Source organism: Anas acuta, chromosome 12 (genome assembly GCF_963932015.1).
Source record: "Anas acuta chromosome 12, bAnaAcu1.1, whole genome shotgun sequence".
In the NCBI taxonomy this organism is placed as follows: Eukaryota; Metazoa; Chordata; class Aves; order Anseriformes; family Anatidae; genus Anas; species Anas acuta.
Window position 1 is genome coordinate 20,849,470 of NC_088990.1, and position 15,971 is coordinate 20,865,440.

At 35.3% G+C, this 15,971-nt stretch overlaps 1 protein-coding gene and 1 long non-coding RNA gene across 8 annotated transcripts in view; one reads left to right on the forward strand and one right to left on the reverse strand.

The window, feature by feature from the left end:
* The window catches only part of LOC137863113 (uncharacterized), a 43,730-nt gene extending 40,947 nt beyond the window's left edge, over positions 1–2,783 (forward strand). The window contains exon 8 of the long non-coding RNA XR_011100696.1: positions 87–2,783. This is a non-coding gene — a long non-coding RNA (uncharacterized lncRNA). The remainder of the gene's footprint in view (positions 1–86) is intronic.
* Positions 1–15,971, reverse strand: part of SLC12A1 (solute carrier family 12 member 1) — a 51,778-nt gene that overhangs the window by 34,159 nt on the left and 1,648 nt on the right. For 3 of the 7 annotated variants that reach the window (XM_068695985.1, XM_068695983.1, XM_068695984.1), the window contains exons 2-10: positions 14,289–14,887; positions 8,488–8,622; positions 8,194–8,269; positions 3,541–3,636; positions 2,792–2,887; positions 1,996–2,135; positions 1,458–1,568; positions 718–829; positions 124–251 (exon numbers count right to left, since the gene is read on the reverse strand). In XM_068695985.1, the coding sequence (XP_068552086.1) occupies positions 124–251; positions 718–829; positions 1,458–1,568; positions 1,996–2,135; positions 2,792–2,887; positions 3,541–3,636; positions 8,194–8,269; positions 8,488–8,622; positions 14,289–14,699 (1,305 nt within the window). In that variant the 5' untranslated portion in view covers positions 14,700–14,887. The remainder of the gene's footprint in view (positions 1–123; positions 252–717; positions 830–1,457; positions 1,569–1,995; positions 2,136–2,791; positions 2,888–3,540; positions 3,637–8,193; positions 8,270–8,487; positions 8,623–14,288; positions 14,888–15,971) is intronic. The other 4 variants (XM_068695988.1, XM_068695986.1, XM_068695989.1 and 1 more) reach the window with 2 other exon arrangements.

Below are 15,971 nucleotides of genomic sequence, written 5' to 3' on the forward strand. Positions count from 1 at the left end.
TGAGAATTTTGCTTCCTAAAATCAGACATGATTTAAAACTGAATACAGTGCTGATTCATAATCATTTTTCTTGTTCTTTTTTTCAGCCTACAGCTAGTATTATGAAGTTAACAAAATACGTACTTTCAAATCTCCTGAGATATTGGCTCCTGCAAGAATGCCAGTGGCAGCTGGGAAAAAAATGGCAAACACCGAGAAAAATCCTTCTCCACCTCTGAAATCTGGTCCAAAGTTTTCTGCAAATATTGATGCTGCAAATATAGGTGAAAATGAAACACGTTAACGGGATTTGATTCCAGAGTTCATCAAGTCTTTCACATCTGGATGTCTGGGTTTGAATCTGTCTCATAAGCGAAGTGAATTTGATTTCCTCAGTCTGGTCCCCAGTACGATGTGCTTGTCTGCATCTCAAAGCCACAGAGCCATATTGAAGTGACAGGAGTGTCACTGCAGCACTTGCACTTAGCTCTGTTTAAAGGTCTGTCTGTGCTCTGCTGATACACAAATGACTCAAACTGTAGCTAACTATGCTGTCAGATTCAGCAGCAGAGAGACATACTCAAAATTAAAGATGAAAGAAAAAGCTTTGGTTGCAAGCTTATTTAAATTTGAGCCAAAGATCCTTATCCTGTGACCTTTTTCAGTGGAATCCTCAACTCAGTATGAAGCCACAAAGAATGCAAAGTTACTTTTCTGTGATAGATGAACAGTACTTGCCTTGGTAATTAAAAAAGCCTCTTGCCTTCTTTTCATTGTTAGTAGGAATGACTGTTCCAATAAAGAAGTTTGCAATGGCAATAAGGAGAACAACTAGAAGAATAACTTGAGCCTGTTAATAGAAATAAAAAGATATGAACTTAGAACTTTACAAGTAGTTCTAAGTTTACATCACAGCGGAATATGAAAATAAGGGTCCAATTATGGACCTGATTTCTACACTCTGAAGTATTTCAAATTTTAACTTTTTTTTTTTTTTTTTTTTTTTTTTTTTTTTTTTTTTGAGGGTGAAGGAATAACAGATATCATCAGAGATTAAGGAATGGCTAGCAAATAGAGCTCAACTGCTGATCAGAGCTTGAGAGATTACAGTGATAAAACCATATATTGTTTTAACTACTGTTTATTCTGTCAAACTGCATCAGAAATAAGGGTAAAAGAAGCACTTACCCAAGGCTATAAATGATGCCATGAATTATAAAAATCAATATAATCAAGCTGTCTGTGAAACATAAACTTCCTTTTCCTTCCTAATTGAATGTTCGAGGAAGAGCACAGAGTAATAGTGCTTTCAATGAATGTAATGGTTAAACTGTTATTGTTTTTAGAAAGGCTAAGCATAAACTGAAGCTGAGTGCTTTTGAAAATCCCACCTGTTGTATAGCATCCCTCATGCACAAACCCTCTAGAGTGCAGTACTCTAATATACTGCTTGCTTGTATGTTCTTTTAAAACTTTACCTTTGCTTCCCATTCCATACCAGCAACAGAGATGCCAAGGAGACATACAACAGTTATGGTACCTATGATTCTGATGTCATTGGACTCATCTACCATTATTGTATCACTCTCCTGGAAACAGTAAAAAAAAAAAAGAAAAAAAAGTTGTTAGGACCAGTCCTTATTGGCCCAGCTGGTGGGATTAGGTAATACGGTGAAATAGAAAGGAATGAGTTGTCATAGTTCAATCAGTTTCAATGTTTTGTGAGGCCAAATGTTTGTATTTCATGGTCCAGCTGGCTCTTCATAGCTGGGATTATTTGGCTGTTTAATTAAGTGTCTACCCCCTTTTCTGATGCTTGAGGCTCTTGTTGAGAAATGTATGACATATTCATAAAGTAGAAATAATGGAAAAGCACTACATGGCATGGCTAGAAAGACCAGCATCTTTCCTGCTAAAGTTGTCCCTAAGCCACAGCTGAAAAGTGTCACCATTAAAACAAATATGTATATATAAAAGGTCCCAATTTAACAATATATATGAAACATTTACATTTACCTTAAGAAGCTCTACAACTGTTTCAGCAAATCCAACCACATACATAGCAACTGCCACAGCATTTGCAAAAGCAAAGATAAGTCCTATAGATCCACCAAACTCTGGACCTAGACTTCTTGAGATAAGATAGTATGCTCCACCTGCAGACAGAAATTACTGTTATTTCAGCACAACTAAATACTCAGATTTTGCTCATTTTTTCTCACGTATATCACAGGAATCTCTACTTTAAGTCTAACAAACATAATAAAGATTTGCCTGTATTAATATATTAACTGAAAACCAAGAAATGTGCTTTGTAGTGGTTCTGACTTCTGACTCTTCTGAATGCCTTTCTACTGCAAGAATCCTAGTATGCAAAAGTGAACCTTCAAACAATTTTTCATGATCCATAATGCAGTAACACAGAGCAGAGAAAACCTCACCTCTAGGCAGGTTCTGCTTTACTTGGATCCATGAAGCATAAAAAATCATATACTGTGACACATTTTTAAAGCTCCCAAAGAGTGATGCAATGAGTCATTAATCTTTTTTTTTTTTTTTTTTTTCATATCACCATAAATGGCGCTTATTACTCTGTCAGTTAATTATTTCATCTCATCTCACTTAATATTTATCGTCAGAAAACGTTGAAGATTACATATGTTTTAATTTGCTGTTTGATCTATTAAGAGAGATCACCCCAAATATATTTATTTATTCTTATTTTGCTTATAACACAGTTATCTCAATTCCCGCTTTTTTCTAGTTCAAGTCTGAAGATTTTTGTACTTTTCATGAGATGATATTCACTTACCTCCTCTTACTACTCCATTAGTGCAAATGGCAGACATGGAGATACCTGTTAATGTTGTTACTACTACACTCAGAGCAATAACTATGATTCCAAGACCTGAAAGATTTGAAAAAGAAAGTATATACAGGTGTATTCAAATACCTTTTCTGCTTAAATGATGCAGTAAGAACTTGCTGTTTTCCTCAGACGCAGCTCAGTTACAACTTTTAAAGGATCTGAAATGTACTAAAACTTTGTATCATAAAATACCTGATATGCTCTTTAATTTTCCAGTGATAATATGTGCTCATCTTTGAAGAAGTAGCTGAAATGTAAGGAGTATTATAAAGAATTATACAAGAAAGTATTAAATTGAAGATACCGCTGATCTGCATCAGTCTTCACAATAAGAGGAAGAGTGCTTTGTGTTCAGTTTGTCCAAGGATGTCCAACCTGGAAGGCTCTGAACATTAAAGACCTGTTGCAAGGTAAGAATGGAAAAATTCCATGAAAATTCAGATGCCGTTTCTCACTCAGCATTAGGCAGGAACATCTGAAATGTACTTCACAGACTGAACTGAAATCTGGAATTGATGAAAAATGACAATTCAAATATGCCATAGATGGTGATTAGAGTTGGCTAGAGTTGTTACCTTCTGGTTCCTGCTGATGTACTATTTGTTTTATCATCCTGCTGGTTTGCATCGTATGAAAATAATACATAAAGATCTTTCAGGGCTTGAAAGCATTAGTAACCCTAAAGATTTTACCTCCACGGACAAACCCATTAGTTGCTATTGCAGAAGTTGACAACCCAGTAATTGAGGTTACCATCGTGGCGAGAAGAATTATGATTACTCCAAGACCTGTCAGTAATAAGAAGATAAAATATTTTACTTATGTTCCACAATTCCTACAAATTATTCTTTCTTTAAATGGAATTTACAGCCCAGAATCAGAGCAATAAACTGAAAGATGGTTTGTTGACCACTTGGAATGTTTCCAAGGATTCCATGTCGCAGTAGTAAATTACTCCCATCAGTCTTCAAGCGATGATGCTTTTTGATAGGAGTACCCTAGCCAAAATCTCTCTTATGATTGTCAAAGGTTTTCTTCATTAGCTGAATGAAGCAAGCAAGCGTTTCTTATATCAGCCTTTAATATACATCCCGACTGTTTAAGAAAAGAGATTAACCAGAAGAATTTAAGAATTCTTCTGTCTTTCATCAGTTAAATACTGAGTTGGATAGTGACTGTATAGTTTCACAGTGCACCAGGACAAAGAATCTATCAAGGAGAGAAACAAGATCTGAATGTGATCCTTCTATATCTTTGCTTGCCAGGCTGTCAAGTGCAATGCTTCCCCACTTTCTCCTAATCTCCTTCTACCCTGCAAAAAGTAGTTTTAATTTAACACAAAATCAACATTTAAAAATGGAAATGTTATTTTTTAGATGCTGTGTACTTTGACAAGTAACCAGTGATGGGTAATCTTAGATAACTTAGCATCCTTTTTTAGCTGATATAAAAAAATAAACAAACGATCAAAAAAAACCCAAACAAACAAACAAAAAAAAAAACACATTAAATGTAAGCAAACATCTGAAGATCAGTATTAGTGATAGGTGAACTCAGTTTCGGTAAGACTGATTTTGGAGTATGTTTACAATCATGGGCTCTAAAGTCAAGTTTCTGTTAACTTTGTGAAACTGTGCAAGAAACTGTGTAAGTAAAAGGCACCTAGTATGATTTAGAATCATAGAAACATTAGCTGGAAGTGATTTCTGAAGGTGTGTATCTTAGCCTCCCAGTCAGATCTGAGCTATCACCAGAACAGCATTAAATCTGTGATGGCCTTGGCTAGGTGGGTCTTGAAAACCTCCATTAACAAAGATCTCTCAGCCTCCTTGGGTTACATGTTTGAGTGGTAGACTACCCTCCCAGTGAAAAAGTTTCTTTGTGTCCTGTTGGGATCTCCTGAGATACAATTGTGGCTATTGCTTATATTTTCTGGTATTACGAATAAAAGTTTGGCCCTGTAGTTCAAGAAAACTTCCTTGTTTCAAGTCATTTGATGAAATACAACATTTTATCTCAGTTTTATTGTTTCTATTCCCATTTCTGTCTTTGAGAGAAAAAAGCAAAACAACAACAACAGCAACATAGTTTGGTACAAAAACATGGAATCAGTTCTTATTGTATCTGAATTTGCTAGTGCTTATGCAGTAGCTCTCTTGTTTCTGTAAGGTACAAGGGCCTTCAGTGTGGAACTGAAGATTATACATTGCCTGTAACAATATTTATTGACCAAGGCTCCTCCAAATTGAAACTTGTATTCAACAACTGACATCCAACTAGAACTACAAACATACTGATTTATCTGCTGTATTTTTATCCCCTAGCTTCCAGATCAGAGCCCTGACTTCAGTTCATACTGGAGCCAGCCTCTGAATAAATGTTTTTTGCTGCTTGAATTAGAACCATGTTATCACAATCCTTTAAGAACAACATAATGCAAGAGATATAAATGATATATAATGTAGCATAGGATATTTAAAGTGATTTGAGCCTATAATAAATAATGTTTATCCTATTAATTTCTGAACTGTTTCCATAACAAGTCATGTATTTATTTTGTACATGGTCCGCATAAAACAAAAATAAAAGTGTAAATGGTCATTCTTTCTGGTTAGCTACGATTACATGCTGCATAGAAGGGCCTTGTTGAACTCTAAATTTTATGCCCCAAAAGTGGCTGAATAGGGCTTTTAATCAGCTGTTAATTCTTAACTTGAATGTCAGACACATTATTCTTAAACCTGTTTTAAAATTATTTGTCAAGTACACATGTATCCTGAGGAGTGTTTTTCTGGAATTTTCTATTAGATTTCACAAGTCATATTGTAAATACGTATATGCTAAGTAAGGTCAGATATTTTGCTAATTTGATGAGTAATATCTGCTAGGGGAGGCCTTAATGTTATTTAAAAACAACAACAACAACAAACATTTAAGAAGAAAAGTGCATAAAGTAAATCAAGTAATCCAACCAAAACATGATTGTAATATATAACCTAGTATAACATAATTGTAATATATGGAGCCAAATTTTCAGTTAACATAAACTTGGTGTTTTTCCCTGCCATTGATTAACCACTCCATGTATAGGTACAAATACTGACTTTGGAGAGAGTCCCCAAATGTTAGGTCAAAATGCCAGACTGGTTTTGGACCTCAAACCTTATCAAAACCAGCCTGTCCTTTTTATCCGGGTTGTTGATAAACACTGTACCTTGTTTTTTTATCCTCTCAGAGTTTTTGCCCAAGACAGCAGGATTTGGAAATATATATATATTTTTTTTTCCTCTCTTTGGCCCTCTAATGATGGGGATATAAATGGTGTGCAAATGGTGGTTTAACTCATTTGATTTCCACATTAGTAGCAGTACCAAGTGAAATCCCAAAGCTTTCATGATGATGAACTTCCATCACTGTTCTCTTTAGGCAACTTGACTAGAGACTTAAACTCATTGTTTACAAGACATTCAGAAAATACATTGAGAAATTATTGAAATGGAATTCGATGTCTCGTTTTCAGAAGAAAGGCTAACCTCCTTACATAAGACATGCAATTTTAAAAAGCAATAGCAAAGCAATAAAGCCTAAGAAAGGAGGATCTGCTTATCAATGAATTAAAATGGTAAAATCAAATGTGAAAGCAGAAAGGTTGTTACTGATCTTGGTGCAAATTAATGCTAAAATCTGATTAAAGTTTAGATTGAAACCTAGGCATATGGCTGCTAAGAAAGTTGTTCTAAAATGAATTACTCTTGCCTATGGCTATTCTCACACCTCAAAACAAAGTAATACTTCTTGATGATCTCAATAAGTTACTAAACTGCCCTTAAAAACTAATTTTGCATGAAACCCTAGAGCAAAGCCTTGGCAATATTAAGATGCAGAATTTTCATGGCAAGGCATATACTTATGAGTGCCCTGGGCTGTACGCTCTTATTTGGTATGCATCATAAAGTCAGCAAGCACCCCTTTGTCAGGCACAGTGCTAGAGCCATGCATAGAGTGCTGCAAAAGTAGCTCAAGTTCTTCCGCTTAGTTGTGGAACATTTATTGTTTGGTGGTGTTTTGTGTGTTTGGTTTTTTTCCTACCTGTGCCTGTAATTTTGTGGCTGATTTTTTTTTTTTATTAATGAGCATTTTATTTGTATCTGTTTTTTTAAAGCTCAGTCTTGCTCAAGAAGAACTTCTGTGAAGTTACTGTATTTTGCTGGAAATTACACTTCAGCCATGCAAAATTTTGGAGATGTTTCTACTCAGTGTTTCATTTCAGCCATTAACAAGGCTGTGAATTATATTGATATTCAGTCTGAATTTGGGCACTGAGTTTTATCCAAGATGGGGAGAGTAGAGGCCCAGAGATCAGAGTTTGGACTCCAGCTCATGTCTACCTAGTATTTCTGTTCTGTGAGAATACAAAGTGAAATATTTGTCAACAACCTTTTGAATTGCTGCTTTTCGTGATGTCTGGGTGCCAGTTAAAGCTTATGGACCCATTTTACTTATGAACATGTAACACAGTGACACTGCCGTTGCAGTTCACATTTCTGTTTCTCTACAGCAGCAGCGAAAAAAAATGAACTTGGACCACACAACAGCTACTGATATGTTACACCTTCCTGAGGTGCTTCCAGCTGCTAGAGGTCCATGTAGTGTGAGCCTTGGTTTCACTGAATGCTTAACAACATGCTGCATGGAGTGTGTGGGGCCCAGCATCCCAGGGACTGGGATTTAAGAATTGGATTAATGAAAATACACAGTGAAGAGGCAAAAACACAATACACTATGAAATATGCTTACTTATATGAAAGCTGTAGCAGAGTTTTAATAACTTAGTGTTTCATCGTACACTAGTATGTAGTGCTTTGCTATAGTTAAAATTGTGATGAAATGAGACCTCCTTCCAGTTCTGTTTTCATCTTTGCAGAGAAGTGTGAAGAAGTGTTGTTTTTAATATGCAGACGACAAGGTTTGGGATTCACAGATAAGCAAAGTGCAAACTCTTAAAGGTTAACTCTCTACACACATATTAGAAATTGGCCCAAGTCACATAGTTTACATCTGTTACAGGATCTAAATACAAATTTTACCAAAGCTCAGAATTATTCAAATGTGATGATCATATGCACAGTTAACAGATCTGTGCCTCTAAGCAGTAATTTGGCTGGAAGTCTGGAAAATTCCAATAGTTTGGAGGATTAACATATTTTACCTTGGCAAGCATTTGAAAACACGATTTAGTGCAACATGCAAATGCACATCTCAGATTATATATTAATTGTGATTGTGTATAGTTTATCCTCTTTATCCCTTTCACTGTTGAAAATGATATTAAATACGATACATACCAATTCCTGCTTGACCTACAATCCAGGAAAGTCGAATAAAAAGCATCACACCCCAGATATTGAGCATACATCTTACCTAGGTTTTAAACAAACAATTCTGCATTAGCGTAACACTGAAAATAGTGCTAATCAGAAGCATGATAGTGTGCTTTGTGGGATTCTTGAAAGCACCCCAAACATCCCTCAAGTCCATCTCCCTCTCTTACTTCTTAACAAAGCTTAGTATTGCAGAACTAATCTTAAATTTTATTCTTCTCTTTTCTTTTTTTTTTGAAATGTAGATAAGTTTCTCACCAGCACACCCTTCACCCATCCAAACTTGACAAGTCCTGTTTTGTTTTCTTCTTCCTTGCTAGCTGTTGTCTCATCTCCAGCAGTGCTTTCTCCATTAGCCACTCTTTCCACTGAGCTGGTGCTCACGGCTATGTTCTGAAGGATCACACAGAAAACAAACACATTATTGTATCAAGCAGAGGACACCTGGTTGTATAAGAGGGACATGGAAGAAGGAATTCCAAAGAAGATCAAGTTTTACTGTTTCTAGAGTAGAGTGCAATACTCTTCTGACACCAAGCATCAACAGGTGGGCTTGCTAGCAGCAAGAAAAAATGAAAGAATCAAAGAATCACTTAAACAGAGTAAATACATTGTTATCTGATACTTTTCTTTTTTTATTTTTAGCCTAAACTGTATTCAACATATATGTTGTGTTGATATGTTGGTAGAGCACCTAAAGTAATGAGGGCCTCATGATTGGCCTCCATGTGCTGCTGCAACAATTTACGAATCATCATAATTATATAGAGAGAATTGCTTACTGGTGAAGAGACCTAGTTGAGTGCAGCATGGCAAATAAGTTATGTGATGAACTCTGGTATTTTTCATTGGCTAATGTACAAACGTAATTCCAACAGCAAATATTCTTGAGACACTGGCATATTCTTGAAAGCAGTCAGAAAAATACTTGTGAAATTCAATAAATAATGCAGTAAATTAATAACCCTTTCTGTGGTTTATTCAGCTCTAGCTTAACTGTAGTAGATAAGATTAAGAATTGGCATACTTGTTATGTAATTATAATAAATAGCCCAGAATTTTGGATCATTCCCATCCAGTTACAGACCTGTATCTGTATTTTATCTCTTCAGTTCAGTTTAGCACCACAATATGTTTCCTGTGGTTTTAATGGGAATTAATCACAGTGCTGAGGTTTACACTTGCTGTCATTGCTGGTTTGTTTGTTTTAATTTTTTTATACAAAGTTCTGACTGATTTTGCACTGAGTTGGAATTTGGTTAACTGTTGCCAAGTGTTGTCTGGGTCCTGTGCAAAATGACTCAGGAGGGGGTATGTACATTATCTTAGCTAGGCAGAGGGTCAGGAGTGTGTGTCCCTTCAGGAGAGGAATCAGATGTTTAGGGTTTGGAGGAGGGTGAAGAGGTTTCCACATTAACTAAACAAGTCAAGGAGGGAAAACATCTGTGATTCTGTGAAACATATGAGGTTTCTAGATACTGCTTAAGCTTCAAATCTCTTTCTGTTTTTTGTCCACATACTCAGAAAATAGAATACAATATCGGCATAACAACTAATTGTATATGATAATTACAATAATGTTTGATCTCCCTTCTCATGGAAGGGGTCTCTAGCTCCTGTGATGTAAAATTTTAGAATGCCTTTGACACAATAAATTTAGGATTATGTTCACAATTGAAATAAGTGACTGGATAATGCATTTTGGCATAACTTCAAGTTGGTGCCTGTGATGGGAATACAAAAGCTATTGAAAACCTGTGACTTTGAGCTCCTGAAATGCTTAGATATGTTTAACAATTCTCACCCGAAAATAATAATGGCTCTGTTTGCTCTAAATACAAAAAAAACAATTAAAATGAGTTAAGGAAGATTATCAGAATACCTTTTTTTTTTTTTTTTTTTTTTTTTTTTTTGCTTATTTGCATGTACAGTGGTTAGAGCTTCAAAGGCAAAAAATTAAAGGGTTCAGTGTTTGTACTTGAAACAAGTTGTTTCATTAATACTTTGAATTAATTTGAGCTATCACATGCCATTTTCATAAATTATGGTCTTAAACCTTCCATAAATGCATTTTAAATGCATTTTAAATTGGTGTGCTCTAGTCAATGATTTGTTATTTACCAAGCAGCTGTACCTGCGCTACTCATGCATTAAGGATGTGGAGTAAAAGTGACAGAATAGTTTAAAAAGCTACCAAAATCAGAATTTAACCCCTTTAAAAAAATTTATTAAATTTTAAAATTTTATTTAAAATAAAATAAAAATTTCCTCTCTTTTTTCAGAAGTCTAGCCTTTGTCTCTCCTGGAGATAAAGATGATGAGGTCATCAAGTCTTCATAACAAATGTGTTGAATAGCCAAGAGGAAGAAAGGTTACATGATTTCTTATGTAAGGTAAATACTAAGCCCAAGTAATTATCACCAGCTATAAGCTGTGAAATAGCACTTAGACTATTTTTTAGGGATTTAATTGGTGTTTTGTGGCTTAATGTGTGCAAAGCCTGACACATCTTGCTAAAAGATGACACACATTTGACTCCAGCAGCGTGGGAACTGGATATTTGAAGTTCCTTTCAGCCTGGCTTACATTCTGACATTTGAAAAATTGCATATTAAAAATGTATTAAATATTAATACTTATCTTCTGATGTTAAGCCAGCATCAAAGCACAGTGGGAAAACTTATGTGATGTTTAGAAATCTGAAGACAAATATATGTCATTTCTTATCAGAATCTGGCAATGGGCTTTGAAAAGGCAGTTGTCTTCAGCAATTTGAGTTACAAAAAATCTGTGGAGGGAGGAGATTGCCTTGGATTATAGTGTGGTAAATCCAGATTTTAGTGTTTAAAAAAAAGGAATAAAACATCTTCTGCAGATTTGTATCTTGGGATATCAGTCTATCCCCCTCACACACACACACTGGGGCATTACATCCCTAACTTAAGGGTGGCTAGAGAGCCTGCTGCACATGGGTTCTGCTGCACATACTGCTTTCACCTGCAGATAGGAGCTCAGCTTTTTCATACTATCTTAATGCCTTCTCTACTAATCTACTACTTGCTGTTCTCGCATTTGTTTATTCTTTGGAATGTCTAAATTGCATTTGATTGCATCTTTCAGTGGTGCTTTTCAACTCCTAGCGCATGTCAGAAAATTGGGTTTTATGGAATCTGTCTGGAAATTTAAGGCAGGACTGTATGAAAGACCACAAAGCACTTGGATATGCAAAAGCTAGGGTGGTACTTCTAGATAGTACCTACTAGTTCTGGCACTGTTTTCAGAAGCTGAGACAGTATCCCTGTACTTTTTAGCCTGGCAGCTGCTGAATTTATTCTAATTTGGGAACTATCCTGTTCAGAACTAGCTTGAAAACATGGTGAAGGTGTGTAGATAGAAGTAATTAGTCCAAGGTCACAGAGTAAGTCCAGGGGACAGCCAGGAGTGGACTCCAGCCATGCTAATGATGGAGTGCTGTGGGCAGTGGTTCCCAGACCAGGGCCACAACACATGTAAGGGCACAGCAGGTTGCCAGCATAACAAAAATCCCATTACCTCTGACATTCCCTTTTATAGTTGGAGAGGCACAAGATTAGGCTCTTTTCTCTTCCCTAACAGTCAGCAATTTTCCCTTCATTGTATTCTGGGATGGAAGTTGATGCCTTTTTAGTCTTCACTAAATCTTAACAAATCTCAAGCAATTTATCTAATTGTGTTTAAAACAAACAAATCAATCTTCTTGACCAAATGAGATATGCAACAGAAAAAAAAAAAAAAAAAAAAAAAGTAATGGTCAAAACTGAAAATTCCTTAATATGCTAATGTTTAGTATATGTTCATTTAGCATTATGTTCAAAGCCAAAATACACTAGTTTTCTTCTCTCTGACCACCATCAATGTAAATTATTTCTATAATAGGAATTTTCTTTGGAACATGGAAATATGTTTAGTCCCTTGAGTAGCAGCTTACACATCTGAAAAGGAGTAGGGCTACCAAATTCATATTCTCCCCTTTTCACATCTACTTTGCAGTCATGGAAATATAAACAATTACTCAGGTAACCTGCTTCTCTTTTCTATGTGAACCATTTTAAGCAGGTATGTGGAGACCTTCATTTAAAGTTTAAAGTTATAATATAAATTTAAGTCAGGCCCAAACTAGGAAGATGTTCTGATCAGATACTAAAGAATCAGGTCTTAATTTTCCTAATGGCTTTTTTTTTTTTTTTTTGCTTGACTTCTTTACTTTCTATTGATCCTTCTTAGGACAGGTGTATCTACAGAGAACTGGAGTTTGAACAACATCTTGAACAAAAATCAGATGTTAGTCTGATCCTCAGAATTATGTAAAACAGTGCAATGGCAATGACAGCATGTTTTCTCTATTTTTTGTTTGTTTGTCTGTTTGTTTTTCCTGCACTTAACACTTTCAGTCTGAATTTGAATACAAAGGTGATCTCTCTCTTTCCAGCCCTGCCTCACAAGTGTACAAAACAAACTCAAAAAAGGATTGATTTTAGTTCAGTAAGTGGGTGTACCCTGTGTCTCTCCTTTGCTTTTTATGGAGAACTTTGCTTATTATGGAGAACTTGTTATTGTGGATAAGGTGAAAGAGGCTATAACTTTACCAAAGTCAGTTCAGTACTGTATTATTCCAGTAATGTTTTGCAGTAGTTTTTTTAACAGTTTAATTGTTTCAAACTGCTTAATCTAGTTGTTCTTATCATCCAAAAGTTTTCATTGCATTTTTCCACATTATTTTGCATTATTATTTTGCATGGAGATCATTCCTCCACGTACAAAAGTCAAGCATTAAAAGGTCTATAAATAGGTGAATTTTGCTGAGGCAGTAACACACAAGTTAGTGAAAATCTGATATTTGATACTTAAGGTTGTTAGCTTACCAAATTATTTGCAGTGGAAGTTTTAAATGTGCAAACCATGAAGATTATACCTGACCAATGTGTTTTCTTTGGGTATATAGATATAGAGGGTGACAAAAGTGAGGTTTATCACACTAAATTGCATGTTTTTGGTATTCCATTATTCATTTACTGTAGTGTCTATGTGGAAGAAATAGCACAAGCAGGCAGAGTCCTCTAAGGGGGAGGTTCTTTTTTTCCCCATTAAATCCATTGGGCATATGTATCAGTAATAAACTCCTGTATTGTAGAACCACTCAGAAGGGGAGAGAAGAAACTGAGCCCTAGAAAATTCTTCAAAGACAAATTAGGTAGTTGTTTTCCTGTTCAGTAATTTTCTCTGTGTGTTTTGTAAGTGTATTTTACATGGATATGAGAAAAGTCTAAACATCTCTTCTGCATGATATATTAGAAGCAATTCAGCCACCTTATTCTTCCATAAATACTTTAAGCATGGTCATTCAAAAGACTCTTCAGATTCTTTCCAAACTCATTGTTATAATGAGCATGAAGGACTAAATTCACTGAATCAATACCTGGAAATTGTTGTCTCCTGTCCCTCTTCAGGGCAAACACTTTCAACCCCAACACTCTTGTTCTCTTTCTTGCTATTTGAATGGTTTGTTACTGCAATAAACAGGTAGTGCTTTGATTTCTGATTATTTGAAATTGCTTTTATTGCACGCAATACTTTTTATAATAGCTATTGATATATAGATATATTTTGATGAATACAGCAGGAATCTGTGAAACTTAGTTTTGAATTGATGTTAAATTTAAATTTGGAATAAATGTGTTTTGTGTAATTTGGTTAAATTATGAGTTGATATTTATCATCTACCGCCCTAACTCCTAAATGAAACAGAAGTAATTCAGTAGTTTTATACTTCTAGGTAAGATTAAGCTATGATGTTCTGATAATCAAGTACATTACTATCATCTTTTAATGAAAATCTTTGCTTTGAGCAGGATACAGGGCAGAAAACATACTGTAGCTACTGAAGAAAATATGGAAAGTGATTAGTTGTATTTTCTCTCTTGGGCAAGGTCCATGAATTTAAGGACTTTCTCATATTAATAAACAGAATTAACAGCCTGGAAATGGAACAGAGAAAAATTGTATCTTTCCTTTCCACTTACCTTTGCAAGTTGTTCATGAATTTCTAATAAGCTTGGTCTGTTGAGCTTATTCCCACTGACACTGCCAGTGTTTCTATAATAATCAATTTTAGGAACTGGATCCATTGTGTTATGGCCAAAAGTTTGTAGATAATACATTTTATTGTGAGTATCATAGGGATGTAAACTAGCTTCTGTTTTTTCCCCTCTTTGAAGGAAGTTGTCATATAATTCTCTTTTTCCTGGTCTGTAACTGATTCTCAGTTTGTTGTGTGCTTCGTCAGTAAAAGATGTTTCTTCATAATGTGGTGGGTCGGAGCCCACATCCTCTTGGGATGCTTCGTTGTTGTCACGACTTTCATTAATTATGTTAACTTGAAACCGATTAGCATTTGTATCCAAGAATACATTTGGAGAATTATTCATTGACATCTTCAGGGATGATACAGTCTTAAGTCACTGATCCTTTTGGTCTTCTGGGGCTGCAGCTAGTGCTACTGTAGCTACAGCAAAGGTTCTAGTGCTGTTGCATATGAAGTCTTTGCTCCTAAATTAATGAAGTTCTGAGAAATATTTCTTGAACTCCCTAAGCAGTCTTCCTAAATTTGTCTTCTATGGCTCTGCCATAAAATAATAATAATAAAAAAGATATAATAGTAATAATAAAAAAAATGTTAACTTGCACAGTTAAATAAATTTTCTGACAATAGCTCCCCACTCCCTGCCCTGCCAAATATCTGTGAGACAGTCATCCTATGACATGTTGAATAACAAGTAATTAAGTGAAAGACTGAGTTTGTGAGGATTTTTCTGTCTAAATAAAATGGGCTATAGATCAGCTTTTAAGTACCTACAACTGTATTTCAAATATGATATTTCTCTTAATAACTCTACATTTAAATGAAGGCAATGAAGGTGTGGGTAATATGAGGGATGCACAGGACTCCATGACATCCATTTACTGTTTATGTTCCACTTAAGTACTAAGTTATCTTGTATATTTCTACCCTAGCCTAGAAGTAAATTGTCCTGAAAAGCTTGAATGAAATATATGATTTGAAATTAATTGCAAAAGTTAGCCTTCAAGTTTTCAGTAGTTCCAGGACAGTGACAGTTTATGAGCAGGCAATTAATGTATAGCAAAACATTACTGTTTTATGTAAATAAAATTAATGTCATATAAAGGAATAAATCAACAACGGAACATATCCAAAAATAACATTGGGTTTTCTAAACTAAATGGATGAAATAAAAGTCTATGGTGAAGTATTAATTATTGAGAAATATCAGTAGTCATAGGCATTGAAAGCTTCCTAGAATTTTACACTGTTTTAGACTTTACTCTTGAATCACCCTTTAAGACAATGTGAATGAAGCTGTAGCAAGTCATAAAATCATGCATATTGGATGGAAGCTTAGGAGTTTATCTAGTCCAACCTCCTGCTCAAAGCAGATTGAACACTGAATACAAATCAGGTTGCTTAGGACTTTCATCAGTCAGGTCTCTCAGTTCTGTCCTCCAAGGACAGATTCCACAACCTGTCATGGCAGATATTCTAATATTTAATTGTCCTTGCAGTGATTGTTTTCATGTATACCCAGTTAGAACCATCCACCTGTTGCTTTATGGCCATCATCTCTCACCTCAGTAAAGAGCCTGGGTCTTTCCAGGTGTAATCTGATGGGTGCTGAACAGAGGGTAAT